The sequence below is a fragment of the Leguminivora glycinivorella genome, chromosome 8 (assembly GCF_023078275.1).
Source record: "Leguminivora glycinivorella isolate SPB_JAAS2020 chromosome 8, LegGlyc_1.1, whole genome shotgun sequence".
In the NCBI taxonomy this organism is placed as follows: Eukaryota; Metazoa; Arthropoda; class Insecta; order Lepidoptera; family Tortricidae; genus Leguminivora; species Leguminivora glycinivorella.
In genome coordinates this window covers 24,983,183-25,009,919 of record NC_062978.1, presented here as the reverse complement: position 1 = coordinate 25,009,919, position 26,737 = coordinate 24,983,183, and the positions used below count along the sequence as shown (strand labels likewise).

The window sequence follows — 26,737 nt, the reverse complement described above, 5'->3', positions numbered from 1 at the left end:
ATTTTTTATTTTTGCACTTTGTTGGCGTGATTAATATACATATTGGTACCAAATTTCAGCTTTCTAGTACTAACGGTTACTGAGATTGTCCACGGACGGACGGACGGAGGGACAGACAGACATGGCGAAACTATAAGGGTTCCTAGTTGACTACGGAACCCTAAAAATATGGTGACCGACAGTAAAGTGAAACAATATTACCTTAAATTCCAGTTCACAACTGACTTAAAAGTTGTGAGGTATGTCAAAAGAAAAAGAGGTAAGTAAAGAACTTTTGTTTTCTTCCCGCCACTTTGTAAAAAAAAAGTTTCCTACCGATGCATGTCCTAAATGTATTCGTAGATTACATGCTTGCACAGGGCGTATCGTTAGCTGAAGAAAGTCAATTTATGCTCATCATGTTTTTTAGATTGAAGAGAAAACGACGCAAAAATAAAAAGTACAAATGTGCTCCAGTTAAGAAATTACCGCAATATTTTGCCGGTCCAAGTATATGCGATGCACGCAAGTCATTGTTCACAAAAAATAAAGTACAGTCTTTATGGTCAATCAATACGTCACTACTGTCAGTGCCAGTACAATACTGTCAGACTGTCACTGTCAATTGTCAATGTAGGTTTCTCATGTGTTCTCAGCGTTTATGTTATGCATTGATGCCGTTGGAATTTTTCTTGTTCTGTGATCTTTATAGTGTATTATAGTTAAATTCAACGAATGTGAAACAATCATATTGCAGAAAATAAAATTATAAACACAAAACTATGGAACACATACGACAGTATGACTGGTAAGTGTTACCATTGATATTGTACATAAACTTTTAGTTTTATTCTATTCGGGAATGTAAGGAAACCCACTTATTTTAAGTTTCAAAATGGATGAGAAACATTTAAAAAATCGATACTCTAATTAAATAACAATAAGTGCAGTTGTAAGTACTGAGGAGAATTGCACTAACCTCTCCGGCATTCGAAACGAAATGAAAATTGTTCTTAACTAAATAAATCATTATCTCTTGCCATATGAACAAAATTACTTTTCTCTCTCTCTGTAGCTTTTATGAATTATGTTTTAGTTTAGAGCATTTTGAAGGTTAAAATGTCAAAATCAATCAATCAATCTAAAATATTTATTCGTAATAAACTTAAAACTACACAATATGCAAAAAAACAGTATTACTACAACTACAAACGTACAAGGGATTAAAATGTGAATGACAGAACTCCCTACAAAATGAAATTTTAAATGGATTATGAGTCACCACTTCAAATAATATTAGGTATATTTTTGGTAATTTCAGGTGCACATTTCAGCCAGATACTCCATACTTTGTCACGGAGTCAGAGCTGGATAACTGTGTCACGGAGAAGATATTACGGAACAAGTTCTCAAACCCGCTGATCTCCAGCGACTCTGAGGAGGAAGGGAAGGCTCCTAAGATTGACTGGAATTTTGTGTTTAATAAAAGAAATAATGTAAGTATGCTTGATTATTATTCATAATGTGAGATAGAGTAAAACATTCTGGTATAATAAAAACTTGAGGTGAACATTATCACTATTATTTGTAATATATACAAAAGCATAGGGGTCGTAATACTGTTCTTTTTCAAATATTTTCTATTTTTTAGGCAGTTTCTTAGAATGCTGAAATGGGATGACAGATTTGTTGTTTGTAAATCTAAATTTCATGACATGACATGACGCATTGGATTTATCTGTAATGTCATTGAAACATAATAAATAAATGAAACTTACTATGTAGAGATACTCTGTATAACCTTTGAATAATGTTTTATATCCAGGAACATAACATCCACCGCATCTTCGTGCCAGGGCTGCGCCCCTTGCTGGCGTACACACGGCTGTCCACTCTGTCCTCGCAACAGCACCTCATCGGGCTGAAAGTGCTGTGTGCACAGAACCCCCATATATTGGAGGATGAGTTCATGGCTAAGCCAAATAAGTTTGATTTGCAGGCTTTTGAGGTTAGTATCAGATTTTTAAGCTTACAGATACTTATGAATAAAGGTATTATCAGTTACTATATCTATAATACTTACATCTCTGAGGGACGCTTGGCTAGATGGCGCTAATATTAATATTTGACATTTTATACATATCAAGCTAAAAATATGGGCCAAATTGTCAAAACTGAGGTTCAAAAGTTAAGCCTGTGTCGAGAGATGACAGTCTATGCACTGTGATTACGCATTTTACTTTGACAGTAACTATCTATAATACTTAATCCTCTTTGGTAGTACTTATGTTTTTTTTTAATAGAGAGCTCTAATCAGACTTCAAGTTTTTTCTATTTTCTTCCCAGTCAATAAAAGAGATATTACAAAAGGAGCAAAAAGAATACATAGACTGGGCGAAGAGTCTCTGGACCAACGGCCAATGCATCAGAGCGCTTCGGCCTAAACCTTTGATAGAGTCTGTGTATGAAGCCGAGTTCAAAGTGAGGGCTAACCAGATGAAGGGGTACCCGAGGATGTTTGAGCTGGTCGCGCAGATACCTATGGAGCCTGCGGGGGAGTATGATATGGTGATGGAAAAGGAGCTTATTGGAGTAAGTACCTAAGGCAATAAAGTACTGTTTATTTTTTTCTGTGGATATAAAAATATTTAATAATAACCTAACCACAAAATTAAAATTTTGAAAAAACCCCCAACCGCGACATAGTAGACCGTTTTTCATGAAGAACACTCCCGACTAACTCAGCTTTGAAACAAAAAAAACTAATCTAAATCAGTTCATCCGTTCGGGAGATACGATGCCACAGACAGACACACACACAGGCAGACAGACAAACAGACGGACATACACGTCAAACGTATAACACCCCATCGTTTTTGCGTCGGGGGTTAAAAATAACTTGATTTGTTCCCTAGTTGTATAGATGGCAGAACCATCTCTCTAGCTCACAGTGTGTGAAATTGCCTTAGTTGCGGCCATGCCTAGGGTTGTAAGAAAACGGTTTTTTTTCTGGCTTGAAAAAAAACATGAAAAAAAACCGTGAAAAAAACAGTTTTTTTTCTGGAGTATGTTTTTTTTCTAAAGTACGAAATCTCAAAATTTGCAAAGTAGTTAATACTTTTATACGGTTTTTTAGACTTAATGTTAACTATTAAACGAATTTAATCAAATAACTTTAATTTCTGGTCTTATAAAAGTAACATTTACGTCAAATCTGTAGTTTGTAGTTATCACTATTTACTGTTGGCAACACCACCGCCTCTCCACGCTGCACGCCGCATCGGGGATTCCCCAATAAACGTTTGTATACTGAATTAAAATGTACGTTATTGTTATTGAAACACGTTACAACTCACGAAAAACCGTTATTGTCGTATTATTTGTTCATCTGAAAAAAAACCATATTTAGAAAAAAACCAAGGTGCTCGGTTTTTTTTTCATAATTCTGAAAAAAAACCATTTGGTTTTTTTTCTATTTACAACCCTAGCCATGCCTATTTTATTTTTGGATGAACAATGACCAAAAAAATCTTATTTTAAAACTCCCATGGTTCTAAATACCATAGTTTTTGAGATATCAAAAAAATCGAGAAAAGTCCTGAGAAACCATAGAAACGCTTTTTATACTAGTTCAAAGCAGATTAATCAATGAATGTTATCTGCTATACTAAACATGGTTTAAAAGAACCAATTTATCTATATAAACATAAAGATATACTCTCATTTAGTCGTCAAATAATGAATTTCTATGATATAGAAAATCTTTTTTTTTTCTGGCGATTCTCTTCACGGTCGCAGGTTTTTTTGATACACAAAAGTTAAGCACAATTATGATTATTACCACAAAAAAATCAAGCGCAACAAACGCAGGAATAAAGAGATATTTCAGTTTGAAATGTCTCTTTGTTTCGTAAAAAAGTTTCAACATAGAAAATATTTTTTTTTCTTTTTTTTTTTTTTCAATTTATTTGGGACAACAAACAGTAACACACAAGACTCTAATAGAGAATTACAGTGTTAACAATAGTAAGGTGTGAGACCAACAACATTGTCCACCGATTACTAGATTTAACTTAAATCTAAAGTATACAGCGCAAGGTAACAATGATATTGAATTAAAGGTACTTAACAATGGAAATAGTACAAAGGTTTGTGAATACAGTAACGCACTAACACAATTTTATTAACAAATATAGGTACGTAACACGTAAAAGGTAGATAAGAAATTACAAAACAAACGACTGCATTATCAACAATTTTGAGGACAAGTAAGAATTTTTTTTGTACAGATTGTGCTTTTTACCCACACTAATGCGCAAAGTGGTTCATTTCTTGCCAGGGCGAAAGTTCAGAGGGCCATCTGTCCTGAAAAACGTCGTAAAATACACGTGCAAAAAGGAAATTCGTCACTCGTGTCGATAAAACACTCCTCTTTGTCGCACTTGTATCGTAATGTACCTACTAAAGATTTGCTATTAAATGTTCGAGTATAACACTTTTGTACTTTCTCTGCAATAAGTTGGGTGTGTTTCATTATTATTTATTATTATTTATTTTGATACACTAGCAGCTCTTCGAGCTGATGCGTGTATATCACTGCACTTGTGTTTATTTTGCACTTTTCAAAGTTCTAATATAATTGTCCAGTCTATTTTTGAAACAGTTCACTGACGGCGCGCTAATAACAGTTTCTGGTAGAGAGTTCCGCATATTAACTATGCGATTCGGCAGGAAGTGTTTCTTAGGGTTGCTAGCACATGGAGGTTTGATAAGCTTTTTATGTCTTTTCATTCTCATGATGATACTGATATCCAAAACCTTTCAGGTGAACCCATCAGAACTGCTGAAGGTGGAGAGACCTCTCAACATCCGCAGCCGGCTGACCGTGATGCGGCCCAGCGCTGTCCCGGAGCCCTGCGACCAGCATCCTGTCCGCTTCATCCTGCCACGTAAGCTCACAACCTTCCAGGTAGACCATCAGAACTGCGGGAGTGGAGACCTCTCAACATACAGCCGGCTGACCGTGATGCGGCCCAGCGCTGTCCCGGAGCCCTGCGACCAGCATCCTGTCCGCTTCATCCTGCCACGTAAGCTCAACCTTCCAGGTGGACCATCAGAACTGCTGGAGTGGAGACCTCTCAACATACAGCCGGCTGACCGTGATGCGGCCCAGCGCTGTCCCGGAGCCCTGCGACCAGCATCCTGTCCGCTTCATCCTGCCACGTAAGCTCAACCTTCCAGGTGGACCATCAGAACTGCTGGAGTGGAGACCTCTCAACATACAGCCGGCTGACCGTGATGCGGCCCAGCGCTGTCCCGGAGCCCTGCGACCAGCATCCTGTCCGCTTCATCCTGCCACGTAAGCTCAACCTTCCAGGTGGACCATCAGAACTGCTGGAGTTGAGACCTCTCAACATACAGCCGGCTGACCGTGATGCGGAGCCCTGCGACCAGCATCCTGTCCGCTTCATCCTGCCACGTAAGCTCACAACCTTCCAGGTGGACCATCAGAACTGCTGGAGTGGAGACCTCTCAACATACAGCCGGCTGACCGTGATGCGGCCCAGCGCTGTCCCGGAGCCCTGCGACCAGCATCCTGTCCGCTTCATCCTGCCACGTAAGCTCAACCTTCCAGGTGGACCATCAGAACTGCTGGAGTTGAGACCTCTCAACATACAGCCGGCTGACCGTGATGCGGCCCAGCGCTGTCCCGGAGCCCTGCGACCAGCATCCTGTCCGCTTCATCCTGCCACGTAAGCTCACAACCTTCCAGGTGGACCATCAGAACTGCTGGAGTTGAGACCTCTCAACATACAGCCGGCTGACCGTGATGCGGCCCAGCGCTGTCCCGGAACCCTGCGACCAGCATCCTGTCCGCTTCATCCTGCCACGTAAGCTCACAACCTTCCAGGTGGACCATCAGAACTGCTGGAGTTGAGACCTCTCAACATACAGCCGGCTGACCATGATGCGGCCCAGCGCTGTCCCGGAGCCCTGCGACCAGCATCCTGTCCGCTTCATCCTGCCACGTAAGCTCAACCTTCCAGGTGGACCATCAGAACTGAAGGTGGAACCTCTCAACACCCGCACTCCCTGAGGCCTGCGACCATACACCTATCCGCTTCGTACTTTACTGTACTCATGTTACCACGGCACATGAGTGCCTGAGGTCCACCTTGGCAACTAATCTCATGAATTGGAGTAGGCACTAGTTTTTACGAAAGCGACTGACAAAGTCATGACAGAGTTATATGACTTGTAAAAAAAAACATATTTTATATAAAAATCTGAAATCTGAAGAGCGTGTAATGAATGAAATACTATTCCATTGGAGAATCTCCAACCCCTAAAACACAGAGAACCTCCTATAAAGTAGCATTCTTGTATATTTTGTTCGCGATACGAGTCACCAGTGCCAGGGGTGCGAGGAGCGGGCGGGGAATGTGTTAAGCGCGCTGTGATTGGCCGTTTCAAGGACGGCGGGCAGTCGCGCCAGATGAAAAGGGACAGAAGTATGACTGTCCCTCTACAGACGCGTAAGTGGCCAATGTAAGTTGACCTATGCCGGCTCTGAGGCTGAGGCGTAGGGTTAGAGCCGGCGTAGCTTTATTTGACGTTCATATGCGCATTGTAATATGCCTACTTGAAAAATAAATATTTCATTTTCATTTTCATTTTTCTGAATAAATTATAAATATGACTTTTATGTGGAATGTAATGACGTCTGTTTTTAAATTTGAGCTTCTTGTTACCTTTCCACACCATTTCACACTACAGGTGGACATCTTTAAGACATCAAAATACCCTTTTTCAATTTTTTTACTGCGAAAAACACGCGTTGCTTTCGGGTCTGTTACTTGGTCGCTACTGATCGGGCACGGCGAGCGCCCGCGCTTATATCAGTGCAAATACTAGGAAGGCTGGCGACCGCGAGTCGTCTTGTAATGGATGTCTATAGGGGTTGGTCTGTGCCCTAAAAAGACAAACCTAACCAATGACTGATAAAAAGGAAATCATTTTCAGTGGCGTTCATGCGTTCAAAACCATTGGTTCCCACACTTGGGTTGGGGCTACTCAAGTTACTAGAGTTCGAGCCTTGCTTTAACTTTTTTTATATTTTAGTCACATATTTCATATTAGATAGGAAATCGTATAAGCATTTATTTCATTCTTAACTTTTTTTATATATTGTTGTAGACGAGAAAAGCATCTCAGTCCTTCCCGTGACAGAAGTGTACCGGACGCTAGCGGAGTATGCGATCGACAATGGAGCCCTATTCGTCGCTAGCGAAGGCGCTTTGCGATGTATGGTCGAGCGAAGGGCGTGGGCGCTTCCTATATCAGTTTATAGTGTTACACAACCCGGTAAGTAAAGTTATAGTCACGTGTATCACATATGATAGGTACACAAGACCTAAAACACACAATAAAAACATAATACACATGGCATTGGCACATCATACAGTAGTGCGAAAAGGGTTTCCTTCGTATTTTTCTGGAATAGTATGACACGTTCGTACGTTTCCGTAAGAATACGAAGGCAAATCGTTTCGCACTTCATCTGTATACATGCTATTGCCTACACGTCTTTAAAGTGGTGCCCAGTAGTATAGTATAACCGATATACAATCAGGGGCGGCTCACTCCGCGATTCTATCGCCGCGCTACAAGTACATCCTGGCGGCCGCGAGTTCGCGGCCTACTCAGGGGTGGCGCGCGTTCTCACTGAATGCACGTTCGCACTTTCTATTGTTACTTTACGTCGCGAGGTTTTTTTAAGCGATGTCCGCGTGTGGAATGGCTAATAATACTTAGTTAAATAGACATAATTGAATAAAATAAATACCATAAGACATTCTTACATAGATCTACTATTGATTAAGTCCCACGGAAAAGTTCAATAAGACTTGTGATGTTGGAACTTGAACAAAAATATATAAATACATTATATATATATATACCTAGAAAGTACCCGAGACTTGAATATAATAGTATAACATTTTATGTGAGTATTAATTCGTATGGATCCATAGGTAACCCTATCACTGGACGCCGCGCACGTGCGGCTCGTTTCTTTGTAAGAATTTTGTAGGTATTTAAAAAGGCGGCATTTCGAGAACATCAAAGCAGTGGGCCTTCTGTACTTGTACTATTACATATTCTGTGATACAATGGAGCCCTATTCGTCGGTAGCGAAGGCGCTTTGCGATGTATGGTCGAGCGAAGGGCTTGGACGCTTCCTGTGTCAGTCTATAGTGTTACACAACCCGGTAAGTCAATCTATTTAAAAAACTTCACACAAAAGTCTAATTACAGTATTGGACCAAAGCACTTAAATAATTATGTTGTAAACTATGTACAGTCAACGAATTGGAACCCTAGGCCACCATAGAACTATGTCATAGTAACATTATACTTCCTTATGGGAATACATGCGTGATTATAATGTATGTATACATATGTATCTAACTAACCATTTGGGAGCCCTGTTCAGTTTCTCCATGCAAAGTAATTTTACGTGAATACCTCGATATCGAGTACCGCGTTAAATACTCATGGTAGGCACATAGCTCGATTGTCCCCTAACATTTATTCTCCCTACATTGCAGGCCAGGCTGAAAACGTGAACGTGACAGTGCTGGGCAGCGAGTTTATGAATAAGCAAGAGAACGTCATGAGAAGGACGTTCAGAGCGCTTAGACATCTGCTAGAGATCGCTCTAGTGCCGTAAGTACAATATTATCAAGCACATTAGTCCTAACAAAGAGGATCGAGTATTATAGAGAGTTACTGTCGAAGTAAAATGTGTAATCACAGTGCATAGGCTGCCATCTCTTGACACAGGCTTAAAACTTTTGAACCTCAGTTTTGACAATTTGGCTCATATTCTTAGCTTGATATCGTCACTACTTTTAAAAAATCTCGTATCTCATGCTGTTCCTCAAAGTTAAAACGCAGTAAGTCTATATGCATTCCATACATACTTATTACAATTTTCTTTTCATTGACAGACGAAGATACAAGTTTTTTTTAAAGTAGTGACGATATGTGTTAAAATGTCAAATAGAAATAATTTATTATGAATAACATAAGTGTACAGTGGTTTTTCTTAAAGACTAAGAATTTTATAATGTTTTTTTTTTTGTTTTTTAATATTAATATTAGCGCCATCTAGCTGAGCTGAGCTTGGGGTATCCCAAAGGTGTAATGCCACCTAGGCCACCGTACCTTTTTCTGTATGGTACTGAGGTACGTTTTTTTCTTAGACTTTATCTGTCTATACGGAGTTATACATGTCTTTGGTACTAAGAAATACAGGAGCAGAGGTCCATTTGGCATAGTGTCGAAAACCTAAAATTTGCGACCAATAATATATTTTACGGTTGCTGAAGTCTTGGTAGCTCAGACGGCACAGCGCTGGAATAGCGATCCTGATAATGGTAATAATTTTAAGTCTCTTCCAAGACACTAGTTTATCAAAGATTAAATTCTCCTACTGTTGCTTCGCCTAGATAGATAGATAGATAGAATACTCTTCATTGGCACACCTCAGCAAAAGATACAGAAAAAAGATACAGTGGAGACAAAACTAATGCTTATAAATAGAGGCAGCCAACAGGAGGTCTTATCGCTAAAGAGCGATCTGTACCAGACAACCTTTGGGTATACCTAACTTCGCCAGGCTTTGTGAAACCCAGGCTAGTTTTAGTGCAGATTCCGAATAAAATTACTTTATTCGATTTTTTACAATTTTGCGTAACTTGTACTAAAACCAAGCGGTAATTAAGCAAGGTGAAGTTAAATATACTAGATAATGAGACAAAAGTTTTACAGGGGGGCCATTGTAACTAGTCCATTTTTAACCCCCGACGCAAAAACGACGGGGTGTTATAAGTTTGACGTGTCTGTCTGTCTGTCTGTCTGTCTGTCTGTCTGTCTGTCTGTCTGTCTGTCTGTCTGTTTGTCTGTGTGTGTGTCTGTCTGTGGCACCGTAGCTCCCGAACGGGTGAACCGATTTCGATTTAGTTTTTTTTGTTTGAAAGCTGAGTTAGTCGGGAGTGTTCTTAGCCATGTTTCATGAAAATCGGTCCACTATGTCGCGGTCGGGGGTTTTTTTCAAAATTTTAATTTTGTTTCCATTATTACACTATGATGTTGAGTTCTACATGTAGGTATCCACTGAACACGCCTACCATATATAACCGGTGGACACTCTATTTAATAATGCAAACATTGTAAAACATGGAAAAATGGACCAGTTACATTTGCCCGCCAGTCGAGATTTGCCCCGCTGTACCTTATATAAGCTTATTTGACAGTGTCTGTATATTATATTATGTATATTATAACTTAATTACCAGGGCATCAGAACTCGCCAGGAGGACGCAAGCGCCTGAAGAGGAAATAGTACAAGAAACTACAACTTCATCGCAAGATGTAGCGTGGTCGGATGATACGAGTGACGAGGAGGACAATCTATTTATCGATTTCGGTACGTTAAAAAGTACTTAACTTAAAACGTCAAAATGTAATGTTTTTGGATTTGCATTTTAAGTCTCATACTATAAAATAAAACTATGGAAACGGATTAAATCCCGTATAATGAATTTACATTTCATATCGACGTTTCGAACACTTTACAGCGTTCGTGGTCAACGGGTGACTGAGGAAAAATTACAATGTGCAAAAGCTAACCACGTACAAGAAATATTAACAAACCATGACCATAAATAATGTAGATTTCTAAGGCAGGTTCACACACTATAAATAAAGCTAAATATTAAAAAAAAAATACCATTACTATTTAAAAAAAAAACAATCAATTAATCTACACAAAATTGACAAAAACAAACTGTAAATGCAAATTCATTATACGCGATTTAATCCGTTTCCATAGTTTTATTTCATGAGTAACTATCGCGGTAACCGAAGACAATATTATCATATTATACTTAAGATTATAAACCGATGCCGTATCTCATTTCTACGCCCAGGGGCCCATTTCTCGAAGCTACAAGTTACAAGCGGTAGTCAATGTCTAATATGACAAGTTGAAAAGAGATTTCCGCTTGTAACTTATAACTTTCAGTTTTGAGAAATGGTCCCCAGGACACCTAACTTTGCCTGGCCTTATAACATCTGAAATTACCGTTTGAGTACAGGTTTCACAAAATTTATTAACATAAACTAAATCTGATTCATACCAGCAGTTCTCAAAGTTTGTACAAAAACTAAGGAAAAAGTTAAATTTGTTTTTATTACTCCTGTTTTGTTACCAAGATTTTTTTGATGAATTTAGATTTTAGAAAGTTTTGTTTCGTCATTAAGGTTCTCTAGTATCTATATTTTCTTAATTATAACAATTATCCTGTATATCACACACACACACACACACACACATATGTATATGTCACAGTTTCGTGAGATTTGCCAAGAGTGGCACTGAAGCTTTAGTAGTTTCATGTGCTCTGCCTACCCCTTTATGGGATACACGCGTTATTGTATGTATGTATGTATCCTGTATATATTTTACGAAAGTCGACTTATATTACTAAATGTTGCTAACCAAATAGGATCAATTCAAATGTGCTGACGTGGCTATGTACAAACTATTTGAGAACTGCTCATACACTAGAGAAAAAGTGCACCAGTGGCCGAGGCAGGAATCGAACCCGGGTCTTCAACTTACGTCTTCAATATACAATTTGCCTCGTTTAATTTAATATTTCAAACTGTTAACGTATTTTCTCTTTCAACCATAGATGAAGCGTCAACGAAAGAGAGAGACGCAGATAAACCAAGGCCACCAAGCAAGAACGCAGACGAGCAGACAAAGATGGAAGTAGACAAGTGTACGCCGCAGAAAGAGACGAAAAATACGACGAATACTAACAAAAGCTTTACCGAAGGCTTTGGCGTTTATAAGTGCACATGTCAAGGTAAGATTTTTACTTCTTATTAAGTAACTTTGTAATTTTTGTTTAGGTACATACAGATGTACATACAGCCTGTGTGGTGACGGGTTAAGAATTTCACCACCCTCTTTCTTCCCGTGGGTGTCGTAGAAGGCGACTGTGGGATATGGGTTAAATTGTGGCGTAGGCGAGAGGCTGGCAACCTGTCACTGCACTGTCACAGTTTCGTTTTCTTTCAACCCCTTATTTGCCAAGAGTGGCACTGAAGCTTTAGTAGATTCATGTGTTCTGCCTACCCCTTTATGGGATACAGGCGTGATTGTATGTATGTACATACAGATGTAGTGCGAAAAGATTTTCCTTCGTATTTTTCCGGAAACGTTCGTATTTGTCATGCTAGTTCAGACAGTGTCTGTACGTTCATTTGTTTCCGTAAAAAAATTTGAAAAATCCCCCGACCGCGACATAGTGGACCGATTTTCATAAAACTTGGCTCAGAACACTCCCGACTAACTCAGCTTTCAAACAAAAAAAAAACTAAATCGAAATCGGTTCATCCGTTCGGGAGCTACGATGCCACAGACAGACACACACACAGACAGACAGACAAACAGACAGACACGTCAAACTTATAACACCCCGTCGTTTTTGCCTCGGGGGTTAAAAATACGAAGGAAAACCTATTTACACTACATCTGTAGTTTAGCAAGCCAACATCGTCAGTTATCACGACCGGTCTGGCGCAGTCGGTAGTGACCCTGCCTGCTACGCCGCGGTCCCGGGTTCGAATCCCGGTAAGGGCATTTATTTGTGTGATAAGCACAGATATTTGTTCCTGAGTCATGGATGTTTTTTATGTATATAAGTATGTATTTATCTATTTAAGTATGTATATCGTCGCTTAGCACCCATAGTACAAGCTTTGCTTAGTTTGGGGCTAAGTTGATCTGTGTAAGGTGTCCCCAATATTTATTTATTTATTTATCAAAGCGCGAAATACAAAATATAACAAGTAGAAACCAACCGCCTATACTTTTCAAACTGTCCGCTTTTTCTAATAACAAAGCTGGATTGCCAGACTATATGATTGAAATTTAATGATGTATATTTCAATTTTTATTAGAAAATTATAACAAAAACAATGTATTTGGGCGAATCAACTTTTTCTTGCCTGTTATTGCCATGGTTACGGTCTCCTGAGTCACGCTGGTTTTATGCAAAATTATGCAAGTAGCCGCATGCATGTAGTCCATGTTTGTAGGTGGCAAATTAAGGAAAGGGCTTGTTAACACCAGAAAAATGCATGTTTGCATAGTTAAGTAGCATAATTTTGCATAAAACAAGCGTGACTCAGTGGACCGTAACCATGGCAATAACATTCAAGAAAAAGTTGATTCACCCATTTATGAAATCTGCTTGTTCATTATAAACCGGAAAACATGTAACTTACAAAATAAATGAAAATTTCTCGTTTTTTAGACTCAATATTCGAGCGGCCGCCGCCACGCTCGTTCAGGAAGTGGCGGTTCCGAAAGAAATCCACGTTCGAAAGTTTCGACGTCATCGTGCACTGCGCGCACAAATTCAAAGTGAGTTGGGTTCGCTTATTTACTAGAAAGTTTTAGTAGGGTTTTACTAGTTTAATCTTCGGAACATTAAGTAGTTTCAGTCACTAGCTTCTTTTTTTTAAATGTAGCTCTCGTTGTTTTAGTCCACAATCACTTTTTCCACGACTGCTGGTATTTTGAGCGTCGAACATGACTAATCCAATCCTCCACACTTATTTACAAAATGTTTAAATTATAATTTATATAATACAGCCGAATTCGGCGCGCCGCCAGTATTTCGCTAAGCACTGGCAGGGTCCGCGCCGCCAGTGTTTCGCAAGGCACTGGCAGGGTCGCCATGTAATGTGGAATGTAAATATAAACAACAAGCTCGGATTATATATCTGTGATGTCTAAAATAACATATACGTGCTTATATTATTCTTCTAATACACTGAAACTTACAGGGATCGCGTGGTGAAGTTATATTGGAACCTATAGCAGAATACCAGGCAGACATGGGCGCGAGTAAGCAGTCCGAAGATAGGATCTCGAGTGTTGCCCTCTCGCTCGCACTTAGGGACGATAACACTAACGTACTCAATGGTAAGAGTGATAAAATAAAACTAATTAAAATTCAGTGAATTTAATTATGACATTGTATTAAATACTACATCAATGACAAGTATACAAACGTTAAAACCGAAATAAATTACACATATGAAAGAAAAAGTGACCAAGGCCTCTGGTGCCTGGTGGAATCGAACCAGCGTACTCTGCAATCGCGGCAGATGCCTGTTTCCGCTCGGCCACCCAGGTCACAATTGCTGAGGACGAAATCATCTCTCATATGAGTAATCTACTATACAAGGACTAGTAGCGCCCCAGTACCAGGTGGTATCCAGTCAACATGGCTTATTAAACGCCTGCAAATCCAAAAGTATTACATGCACTGTGTTATTTTGTATTGTACTGTTTTTAGCATGAGAAAAACGATTTGAATTTTATAATAAATACACCTCCTCACTTCACATTAGGTTTGGCAAATGACACTTTGACATACAACGCTGGCTCAGCGATCCAAAGTGGATCTTGGCCTTCTACGGGTGTAACATTAATGCTGGTGATCCATTTAAGAGCATAACCGGTATCGAATAGCGGTTACGAATACCACTTCCTTTTTTTAAAATAAACACCATGAAAATTAAAGGTACTATAGAAGGTAATGTATAAGCCGTAGGATTTATCTTCGGCAATTATGTTACATAGTGTATACTAGATTTTGCCATTCGCTCCTGCCCTGTGCGACCTAACGTCGTCAGCCGGGTCCTCACAGCGAGGCAGGTCGTGAGACTCGCGAGGCAATTTCCTCGCGCGGCAAACGGGCTATGTAGACGTGTTTGCCGCGACCACAGACCTATCATTTCGCTTACGCTTAGAGACTGCTGAAGTGTGCAAAAGAGAAGCTTTTACGTATATGACCATCCTATGAGTGCAAAAGAGGCAGACTACAAATGAAAAATTGTGACCATTTTTGTTGACAGGCAGCGGCCGCTAGCGGCCTACCCAATTTAAGTTAACGGATTAATCGTACTTTTCAGTACAAAAAGTTGTATTTAGAGGATACAGTGAGTGATTGCCACTTGGATTAAACAGAAAAGCAAATTATTCACGTTGTCATACATAATTTCTGAATTTAATATTCCTAACGACACTTGACGTTGGTCCAGTTTTGCGGCCCGATTTTTGAGTCTCACGCGTTCGAATTCAGAAAAATGCCGTTTTCAACCGGTATTTTAATGAAAAAATTCCGTATGCGAGATTCAAGAATCGCCCTCTTGGTCTCACTTTTGATATTCGACAGTTCTTTGTCATCCTACTTCTATGGCCACGACTTTTGCCGCACAAGCACATTGCATCGCTCTGTGTGGACCCAGCTATTTAGCTACTTGGACATAATTCAAGTTTACTTTTTGTACAGTGCGACTAGACGCAGAATCCGGCGACATAATCACAACAGAAGAGCACACCCGCTCCCAGTTCTACTCTGAGCACGGCGACCGCAGCCAGCAGGCGGCCGGCGTCATACACGCCGCGCTCAGCCAGCTGGAAGGACTCGTGCCCGGGCACTACGTCTTGCAACACGAGGTAAACCCACATATCCATCCTTTCTCACATATACATAAGTCAACATGACAGATAAGGACAAGCGATTTTTTGGCTAATTCAGGTTTTTAAAGCGTTAATGAACAGCGTCATTAGTGCGCACGAAGCGCTGGTAGCCTAGCGGTAAGTACGTGCGACTTTCATTCCGGAGGTCGCGGGTTCGAACCCCGGCTCGCACCAATGAGTTTTTCGGAATTTATGTGCGAAATGTCATTTGATATTTGCCAGTCGCTTTTCGGTGAAGGAAAACATTGTGAGGAAACCGGACTAATTCCAATAAGGTCTAGTTTACCCTTCGGGTTGGAAGGTCAGATGGCAGTCGCTTTCGTAAAAACTAGTGCCTATGCCAAATCTTGGGATTAGTTGTCAAAGCGGACCCCAGGCTCCCATGAGCCGTGGCAAATGCCGGGAGAACGCAAGGAGGATGATGAACAGCGTCATTAGTAGTTGATAAGATATTATTATGTATTAACACTAGAATAAGTCTTTTAATATAATTTAAGGTACTAACTTTGAAAATGAGTGCTTCATTTCGCCGTTAAACGTAAGTTTGGCGAAAAAAACTAGAAACTGTATAACTGTAACCTTTGTTTTCTATAAATAAAAAAAAAAAAATAACTTCGCCAGCTCAGCGACTCGAAGCGGATCTTGGCCGCTCCTTTCTCGCAGGTATTTCTGGAAATCATCGATCCATCGGTAGAATACATAGTCTACCTCGTGGCAAAAGGTGGTGGCAAACCAAGAACAAACGGGTCTCACGATTTTGCCCAAATTGTGGAATGAGCTACCTTTCTGAGGTGTTTCCCTTGCGGTATGATAGGGGGTTCTTCAAGAAGCAGGTATTTAGGGGAACACATGAGTTGCTCCCCTGATGTTGCTTATGTTTATGGGCGGCGATGACTGCATCGTAACATTCAGAGCACACCCGTTCCCAGTTCTACTCAGAAGACTGTGATCGCAGCCAGCAGCGCGGCATCATACACTCCGCGCTGAGTTTCCGCTAGTTTCAATGCCACCCTTAGCAATTTTAAACGAAATTGTAATATCACTGATATCCAGTGACAGGTTGCTAGGCCCATCGCGTATACCACAATTGAACCCAAATCTCAAAGTCGACTTGTATGATACCCATGGGAGGAAAAAGAGTGGTGAAAATATGCAGCTGAATTCAATACAAAAATATCAGATGAAAGTTCTGAAAGATTCACGGTTATTTTCATTAGACTTGCAACTGCGTCGTAATATCGGGAGTTCGACAAAAATCAAAAAGGTAATCACGGTCTCCCGGTCAATATAATCTCAGATGTCAGAGTCTAATAAAAATATCAGATGGTTTCGAAATATTTCCAAATAGAGAAAAATCTATATTGCTATTTTTCTCAAACATGCAATGAAATATTGTCTTTACGTTCCTTAAAATGGGCTGGGAAGTATCGCTTTTTGGGCGCAACAACTCGAGAGGACTGTAAAGGGATTTCATATTATTTTTTAGGCCTGCAAAGTAACATTTTTTTATAAAATATTGTCCTTTAGAGCATTTTTTTTTATTTCATTGTATGTTTGAGAAAAGCACTATACATGCCTCGGCGTGAAAACGGATTCCCTCACTTTCCCGGCCTATGATGTAATGTACTATTCTTACTCTTTGTAATACATGATAAATATTTTGTTTCAGCCAAATCACGGTCTGAACGCGTTACTTTACGCCCCCTCGAACACGGGCAAAGAGGGACTGAAGCTGGAGTTCGACAGCACGCAGCCCGCGGAGGCTGACGAGGCTAAAACTGTGAAGGCCCCGCCACAGCTCATTCCGGCCTTGCTACCTTGGCATAAGTACGCTTTTTCTACTCGTCGACTTTAACCTGTCAGTGAGAAGGCACACTCAAAGGTTATGACAGATGGCGCCACCTTATTAGTCCATTGCACAGATAAAGAATTTCATGAGAGCGAGATATTTTTGTCTGTCTCTCACATATGAATTATAGTGACATGCCTAGACACTTGCACAGGCGCCGCCTGGCGGGTGTCAGTGTGCCTCTTCATTAGGATACCACAGATTAAACTATAAGTGCTGACTTTTCAGTGTTGGATTGGATAGTCTTTGACACTTAGTCAACTATAATATTTCATTACAGTTCACTTTAGTTAACTGTAATAATTTCAAAAATAGAACTTATTACAAGTTCTAAACCGTGTTTTTTTTTTGTTTTCCGTTAAATTCGACACGTTGCTAGGTTCATTACCAGGAACCACCCTGTATATAACTTTTAGTTAACTCGCAAAAAAAATTCATCATTTTCATACATAATAAATGAATTTTACATTAAATAAATGTCATATACAAAGAAAAAGTGACCAAGGCCTCCAAGTGTTCCGAGCTGGAATCGAACCAGCGTACTCCGTTAACCGGACGGATGCCTGTAAAACCACTCGGCCATCGGATCACGAAAGCAAGGGTCGAAATTTCCAAGTATATGACACAATTACCGAAGGCTTGGCGCCCCCCCCCCCCCCCCAATAATAAATGAATTATTAGTGTGAGAGACCCCTAAGAATAACATTCAAGTTAGTGTCAAGTGATTGACGGCACATGTCAAAAGAAATAACATTAGGAATTGGTAAAGGTTGTCACACACGTGTTCAGTAATTATCTTTATTTATTTAATAACTCGATAACTTTTAAGAGTTAACACGATACTTTCTTAGAGAAAATAATTGTATTTGATCCAAAGATCCTTCCCTTAAAGTTAATGGAATTAAATAAAAACAGGTTTTATACTAATTTGCGATACCTGGCAAATTTTTCTCCATATGAAACACATTTTTTTATCTATCGCGTTATCGACCAATCAGAGACAGTTATGACAAACAATTGGTTGCCAAGAAATTCGATGTTGATACAATGGTGAACGACGCCATTAACATTAATTTTAACTGGAATGATGATATTGAAGATGATGATTCATAAAAAAAGTATTGTATACAATCCATGCTAATATTATAAATGGGAAAGTGTGTGTCTGTTTGTTTGTCCGTCTTTCACGGCAAAACGGAGCGATTATTTTTTAAGTGAAGATAGATGGAGAGAGATATTCTATGTCACTATGGGCGGGCTCTTTTGAACTAATAACAAAAGTGAACTGAAAATATTTGCTTATGGCATGAAAAACATTTTTTTAATTACTTCAGCGTTCTTTTTCTTGTGTATAGGATTTAGAAACAGTTAAATTTCTTACAGATTACGCAAAATCCTGCCGTGCACGTTCACGTATTACCAGAACCAGCTGGCCAAGCCGAAGAAACAGCCGCCGCGGAAGAAGACGCCACCGCGAGCTCTCAAGGTCAGTTGTACCCGAGTTCTCCTTCAACTGGTGTGTTTCCACTAATACTCGTAAATGACCAATCGCCTCCTCTTCGTTTAGTGATTTACGAAGAAGGAACCCTCATGAAGGGCAGCTGGCCCGGTACCTTGTTGGTGGGTTGAAGAATAGCAGCAACCACGTTAAAAACAAACAAAAACGCTGAAAACAATAGTATTTTTTTTGGGGCAGTCCTGTAAAAATACGCCCCTTAAAATTCGACTGATCATCCTTGCCTCGACGACATATTTTTTGCATTAATAGTACTGATGTGCCGACGGAAAGTTTCTAAAATTATGAAATTTTCACAATAGAAAACTTCGGAAACTTTCCATACTTTGTATGGATGGAAACTTACTATTTCATAAATTTAAATTCCCTTTATTTTTCGTGAAAGTTTCTTGAATTTTTTAAGAAATTTAAGATGTTTTTGAAAAGTTTTAAGAAATTTAAGATTTTCTTCAGCAACCTCGGCTAAATGCTGCTTTGTTTTCCTTAAAGTGGAATCAGGCTAGGTTCTAAATTTAAGAGTATGAAAAATATTCTTAATAAGCTTTAAAAAGTAGTTTTTACTAAAATAGTTAACTAAATAATGATGTATATACTTTCTACATATTAAGGCACTTATTCAAACTTTTTTAAAAGAGCTTTTTGGTTGAAAGTGCCCATAAGCATTATTTAATTATTATTATTATGAAATAAAACTGGAAACGGATTAAATCGCGTATAATGAATTTAAAATTCATGCCGACGTTTCGAACTCTTAACAGCGTTCGTGGTCAACGGGTGACTGAGGAAAAAATTACAATATGCAAAAGCTACCCACATACAAGAAATATTAACGAACCATGACCACAAATAATATAGATTTCTAGGGCAGGTTCACACACTATTAATAAAGCTAGTTATACAATATTCAATAAATTTACCATTACTATGTTAAAAAATAATTAACCAATTAATCTACACAAAATTGACAAAGAACAAACTGCAAATGTCCAACACCATACAACACAAATGCCTCACAGCCTTCGTCGTGCTTGTTCCATTATCAGATGTACTACTGGATCCCAAGCCGGTGGTAAAGTAAAGCCATCTTCTCTATTAAAGTTTGGATATTTAACGCTGTAAAGAATTCGAAACGTCGGGATGAATTTTAAATTCATTATACGCGATTTAATCCGTTTCCATAGTTTTATTTCATGAGTAACTATCGCGGTAACCGAAGACAATATTATTATTATTATTGATGAAATAAGTAACCCGCAAGAGGGGCTCCGATTCGGTCTGTCTGTCTCAAAGTCTACGCGGGTTCTTTAGTTGGCATTGGGAGCGTTCGGATACCCCTGGATATTACTTATATCTAACCTTTTCGCCGCCATTGAAGAGCCTGACATGCTTTGACAGAAAATAGCTTTAATTTGAATAGTCAGAGGAAATACATAGAAAAGATTTTCAATTTTGCCGACTATTACCAAACGGGTATATTTATAGTCGAGTTTATAACAACTGGCAACACTGATAGGTATTCCTATACAATATAAAGAGAGACACTTACATATAAAGTCAATTTCTAAATATCTGTGCTACAAGCAGCAATATTCATGAGTATCCGAACATATCCAAGAGGTCACTTATGGCATTATTTAATATTTAGAGGGATTCGAAGATAGTGTCACAAACCTTAAAAAATAGTATTTACCTTTATTAAATTAAAAAAAAATCCATTCAAGGTGGCCAAGGTGGGCCTGGAACTTGTATCACGAAAAAAATTAAAAAGTTAATCTGAAAAATAGTTTGTCAAGATTTTTAACATTTGCCTTCATTTTTTAAAATGAAAATGATAAAAAAATAAATCCAAAAAAATCTATAAAATCAGCGTTAAATCCTGTGCATTCAATTTAAAGCGATGGTTTTATAAACTAGCAATTTTTTTATGAAAAGAAATTGTGACACTATCCCCAAATTCTGTCTGTCTGTCTCATTAAGTAAGGAAAGTAAGTGTAAAAATCAATTTTAAACATGGAGGAATAAGTAAGGGGAGAGTTGTAACGCCATACATCAGTAAATGCGAGTTATTTGTAGTGACATCTAGCGACAATCACGCGTCAAATAGCGTACCACTACTCGATACTAGGTGTCAACAGTGTCTCGTCTGCCAAAAATTTAATATTAGAACAGTTTACAACTTATATTACAAGCAGAAGGAATTGAAAACAGAATACTGATTAAGGTCAGTGTGGGGAAGACCGTCTACCCGGAAAGACCGTCTATTGACTATAACTTTTGTGTTTATATATCTACGCCTCTCACACCTCCGGAGGTATAGCAGTTTTTCATCCTTAATCCATTGGTCTTCAATACATATCCCTAGGACGAACACTAGTTAACATTAAACTTGGTTCGTGTTTCGAGCTCGAACATCGAGTTCAACATGGTTCCGAAAAAAATTAAAATAAAATAGAAGCAGTCGGAATATTAGTATATTATGTATGTTACGTAGTCATTTAATAACCGTTCTTTCTGACTAGTACTATTAATCTACTGAAAACGCGCTCAATTTCTAGTTTTATGTTCTGAAACATGTAACTTAGAAATTGTGACTACTCAGAAAGTCAAGACCGGCATATGATAAACAAGGAGTTGCCAACCTTTTTTAGGCTTTATTGGAAATAAGTCGAGTGTAAACAATATCAATATATAAGTACGTTTTTGGCTTATGATAGTTGTATCGTTTTTGATTTTAACTTCGAAATACAGTTTTGATAATGATTCGTATGGTGTTACTAAAATCATTCGAAAGTATTAAGTAAAAATAAAATATATGTGACATGGTTGTGAAGAATGATAAGAGGTGAACAGAAGTAAGCCTGCACTGCATTATTCATCATCATATTTAAGTTGGTAGAATTATCGTCAGTTCTACCCGTTTTTTATTATTTTTGTTTAAGTATATGTAGGTTTCAAGTTGATCATTATTTTTATGATCAGCATTACCCAACAGGGACCGTATGGGTACCCTTTAAAATGGTTTTGACCGACTACTTTACGGCTACCCGACCGTTAATTGACATTGCTGACTGTCACTTTGACACAAAAGTCGTCATGGATGTCGTCAAATATGTTTTCAGTGGTGCTGATTTCAAAATTAATGACCAATTTGGAATCTGACGTTGTTGACTGTCACTTTTGACACAAAAGTCGTCATGGGTGTCGTCAAATAGCTTCTCCGGGGTGCTGATTCCAAAATTAATGACCAATCAGGAATCTGACATTGCTGACTGTCACTTTGACACCAATTCGGTTTTCGCACTTTTGTGTCAAAGTGACAGCAATACGAGGGTTTACTGGTGATAATTTGTCCTTGAAATTAGAACATTGTGGAAATTGCACATAGTTCGAATTTCAAAAACCAGTTTGCCCCACTTATCGGGTTTCACCAGTATTTTTAAATCAGCACCGCCGAAAACTTATTTGACGACACACCAGACGACTTTTGTGTCAAAGTGACAGTGAGCAATGTCATGATTTCAAATTAGTCATTAATTTTGGAATCAGCACCCCCGAAAACCTATCTGACGACACCTATTACGATTTTTGCGTCAAAGTGACAGTCAGCAATGTCAGATTCCAGATTGTTTATTAATTTTGAAATCAGCACTCCTGAAAACTTATTTGACGACACCCATGACGACGTTTGTGTCAAAGTGACAGTTAGTAATATCAGATTCCAAATTGGTCATTAATTTCGAAATCAGCACCCCCAAAAACCTATACTCGTGGTATATGGCACTTCGCGCCTACAGTAAAGAGTGACAGAGATAGCACTATCGTTATTGAGATTCGTGGTAGTAAGAGTGAGGAGAGACCTCGCGATGTATCGCTACCGCGCGGTCGCCGTATGCAATATCTGGACCTGAAAAGAAAAGGTTATGAACCCCATCTACGGGACATATGCCGGTCTTGCCTTATAAATAGAAAAATGCTTATATGTTCAAAATTTCAACGTTATTTTATTAATTATCTAGCACATTCTGCCCTGTTATAACGTAAAATAACAATGATCACGATTTTGGAACCTAGTCTCATATGAAATTACGCGACAACAAGCACTAGACGGTCTTTCCGTACTCATCGCGGGAGAACGGTCAACCCGCCGAGCCTTAAAAAATGTGATTTTTATCACTTAAAAGTATCTTATTTTACCAAAATACTGTTAAAGTTTTGTAAAATATAATATTTGGTATCCCATAGGACCATGCGCATTACGCCAGACTACATCAATTATATCCACTCAAACTTTATTTCAAATAAACTATGCCGGTCTTGCCCGCACTGACCTTAATACTATTGTAATATTAGCTAAAATTGGTGAGCATTAGACTCTTCGTTCGTCGCGACATCTATTGACAAGTAGCTACTAATAATTTACGCTATTTAACGCTTAATTGATGCGTGATTGTCGCTAGATGTCACCACAAATAACTCGCATTTCAGCAGTTCTCGAAAAGTTTGTACAAAAATGAAGGAAAAAGTTAAATTTGTTTTTATTAATTCCTATTTTGTTACCAAGATTTACGAGTAGTTGATGAATTGAGATTTTAATAAGTTTTATTTCGTCATTAAGGTTCTCTAATATCTATATTTTCTTAATTATAACAATTATCCTGTATATATCTTACGAAAGTCGACTTATATTAAATGTTGGTAACAAAATAGTATCAATTAAAATTTGCTGACGTGGCTATGTACAAAGTTGCCGAGAACTGCTCATTTACTGATATATGGAGTGGAGTTAACTAATCCCTTATTTATTTCTCTATGGTTTTAATAATAGCCTGCGATACGGCCGTACATATCAAATGCTGCAAGGTAAAAAAAAAAAACCAAGGATTTAGTCACTGACTTGGATATTCACATGTATGTTTCTTTTATATATTTGATAGAACGAGGAGAAACGCGGACGCCAGAAAAAGGTACCTATAGTGTCTCGCGTGTCGGGTTGCGAGGCGACTCGACAGGCGGGTCGCTGATTTCGGAAGTGGGATCGACGGACGTAAAGTATTCCAGCGAGGCATTCGCGCTCGGTCTACGGGCGTTTCTTCACCGCGGGTTTATTTTTGGCAATGATAAAAACAGTACACGTTATTACCGTTAGGTACAGAACGTTTCACGAAAGTTAGCAGGAATAGAGTGAACAAAACTTAGATTGTTTAACACCTTTTTCAGTACAGATGGTGTTTTTTTACGCACTAGTGCGAGAAGTGGTTCATTATATGCCGGGTCGAAACTTCGGAGGCTCATCTGTACTGAAAAACGTCGTACGATACACGTGCGAAAAGGAAATTCGTAACTCGTGTCGATTTAAAACACTCCCTTCGGTCGTGTTTTAATTTATCGCCATTCGTTTCGGACTTCCTTTTTTACGCACTTGTATCGTAAAGTACTATATTGATTCTATCGTAACTGTAAATGGTAATTTTATTAGTTGATGTGATACACATACTAATATCTTCATTCACCCATTAGTTCCATTCGTGCCAGTATGCGTAGCCGAATGAACAAACGCTGCCGAAACGCTCGCGATAATATCTCTTTTTCTATCTATATCGCTCTTGCGTATTGGGGCATTTTCAGAATTTGGGAGCCCCCAATTAGCGTAAGTTGTCAACAGAAATTAACTCTCTATTCCAGCGGTTCTCAAACTTATTTTCCCATGGAACCCTTTTAGAAACCAAAATGTCTGACGGAACCCTTAAATTAAACAAAAAAATTGTTACAATCTTTATTTTAATAAGTAATCCTATTAGTAAAATCTAATCATCAGATGCTAATGTGAGGTACCTGAAACTGTTTTTTTTATTTTTTAACAATTGGTGAATATTTGGTTTTAAGAGAGTTGAAGTTGCATATCAGGTAACCAAAATTCACACGGAGCCCCCAGAGAGGCTTTGCGGAGCCCTAGGGATCCGCGGAGCACACTTTGAGTATGGCTGCTCTATTCATATTTTAAGTCTGTCCAGCTATTTCCGTAGAAAATCAAGTTGATAAAAAGCAACAAATTTCAAAATGTCGTCACGAACGATTATTGTCCTGTAAAAAAATCGCGTTTTTTTTTTCTACTAACAAATTGTTTGACAGACTATATTGCCACAACCGATCATTCGAACGCGCGGTGAAAAAACGCCCATACCAACGAAGCGAATATGTACCCCACTGGGTACTCAAATTCGAAACATGGTTGCAGAGGGCCCGGGTTCAAGTCCCGGTAAGGGCAAACATCGTGACGCGCACGACTGTTTGTTCCGGTGCCTGGGATGGTTTATATATGTATTTATTTACACAATATTTCAAGACACCAGTCTGCGTGTAATCAGCTCATGATCCAGGGCCATGTGATACAACGGTAATTCTCTTGAGTACTTATTAGAGAAGTCTATAAAATATGTACAATTGGTCGGTTCTACATATAAAGCTAAAATTATTGCTGATTTTCTTCCCACAATATTGACATGTTAGGAAATATTTTTACACAATACATTGCACTATGTTTTTATAAAGAGACCACCACGTGAATTTTGTCCTAAAAATATCAAGTATTTATTTCGCCTTAAAATATTTCCCCTTAACAACGTTTTTAGAAGGTTCTGGGTTCGATTCCCGATTAAGAACATTTGTGTGTATCACGAATATTTGCTCCCGAGTTGCTTGAGCATTTTCGAGAGAACAATCACCAAATTTTTTTTAAGGTAGGTAAATTTTACGTTTTTCCTACTCAGAATCACGAGCCCTTTCGATCCAGGCAAAAAAATGGGCCTTAAACGTTCTACTATTTTGCATACTTTGACAACTTTGTAACCGCAAAGTGTTTGAAAAATTGTAACGATGTGGAAAAATTTAATTTGGGACGCTTTTTTTTTACCTAGTAGGATCGAAAGGGCTCGTGATACAATACTGAGTAGGAAAACATTAAATTTACCTATTTGAAAAAAAAAGGGTTTGAATCTTTTTTCGCGAAAATGCCCGCTTACTGGAATTCAGAACAGATATTCTAGTTGAAACTAAATTTTATCATCAATTAAAATAGAATTTGTAAGCAGAGCAATAAACAGAACATTTGTATTACTGTATAAACACAATGGTAACGTTTGGTTTGAAACTGCAACTGATTTGCTGTTCTCTCTATCACAGCATTACTCATCATATCATATTATGACCTCAAAAGTCACTGGGCAAAGATTGAACGGTCCTTTCTATTTCACCCTGTATACATATATTATTTAGAAGGAGGAAATAAATAATTCGTTGCCTTGAAATAAAACAATAATTATCTTAAAGCGTACCCCGAGTTTGGCCGCCTAATAGGCAACTCTCGTCTTCTGTATGAGTAGACTGTTGTTTTTAACATTTTGCCATTTTGAGTTACCAAGAGCTACATTAGCTGTCAAATCTGGATACAAATTATTCTCATATCTGAATATTTAGTACGAATTAATTAAACTGGCCCTTCTCATGTCCTAAGTTCCTAAAGATTGTTGAAGGATGTACATTATTTTTAAATTATTATCTAATGGCATTTGTTACAGTGGCCAAAGAAGCGCGGAGGTCACAAGAAGGCCGAATGAAATGAAGCACAATGAAAATAAATACTATAAATGGTTAAATAAGGCGTTTTATTTACTTATTACAATACAATTGGAATAAATATTATGGAATACTGTAAGCGGAACTAAGCGGCTTCGTCGAAGTAACCATCCAGCTGCGTCGCAAT

At 38.6% G+C, this 26,737-nt stretch overlaps 2 protein-coding genes across 3 annotated transcripts in view; one reads left to right on the top strand and one right to left on the bottom strand.

Moving 5' to 3' along the window:
* Window positions 1-608: 608 nt before the first annotated feature.
* On the top strand, window positions 609-26,627 carry LOC125228557. Of its 2 annotated transcripts, XM_048133166.1 has the most exons (16): window positions 609-787; window positions 1,301-1,475; window positions 1,805-1,987; window positions 2,326-2,571; window positions 4,805-4,928; window positions 7,177-7,344; window positions 8,589-8,706; window positions 10,341-10,471; window positions 11,742-11,918; window positions 13,374-13,483; window positions 13,909-14,047; window positions 15,423-15,589; window positions 17,283-17,440; window positions 18,846-18,948; window positions 23,913-23,942; window positions 26,553-26,627. In XM_048133166.1, the coding sequence occupies exons 1-16, from the start codon at window positions 762-764 to the stop codon at window positions 26,589-26,591; spliced, it is 2,094 nt and encodes a 697-aa protein (XP_047989123.1). In that variant the 5' UTR covers window positions 609-761; the 3' UTR covers window positions 26,592-26,627. The 2 variants fall into 2 exon arrangements, with proteins under 2 accessions (XP_047989123.1, XP_047989124.1); XM_048133167.1 differs by lacking the exon at window positions 23,913-23,942.
* Window positions 26,621-26,737, bottom strand: part of LOC125228558 (exocyst complex component 7) — a 31,975-nt gene continuing 31,858 nt past the window's right edge. Inside the window, exon 16 of the mRNA XM_048133168.1 lies at window positions 26,621-26,737. Within this exon, the coding sequence (XP_047989125.1) occupies window positions 26,696-26,737 (42 nt within the window). The 3' untranslated portion in view covers window positions 26,621-26,695.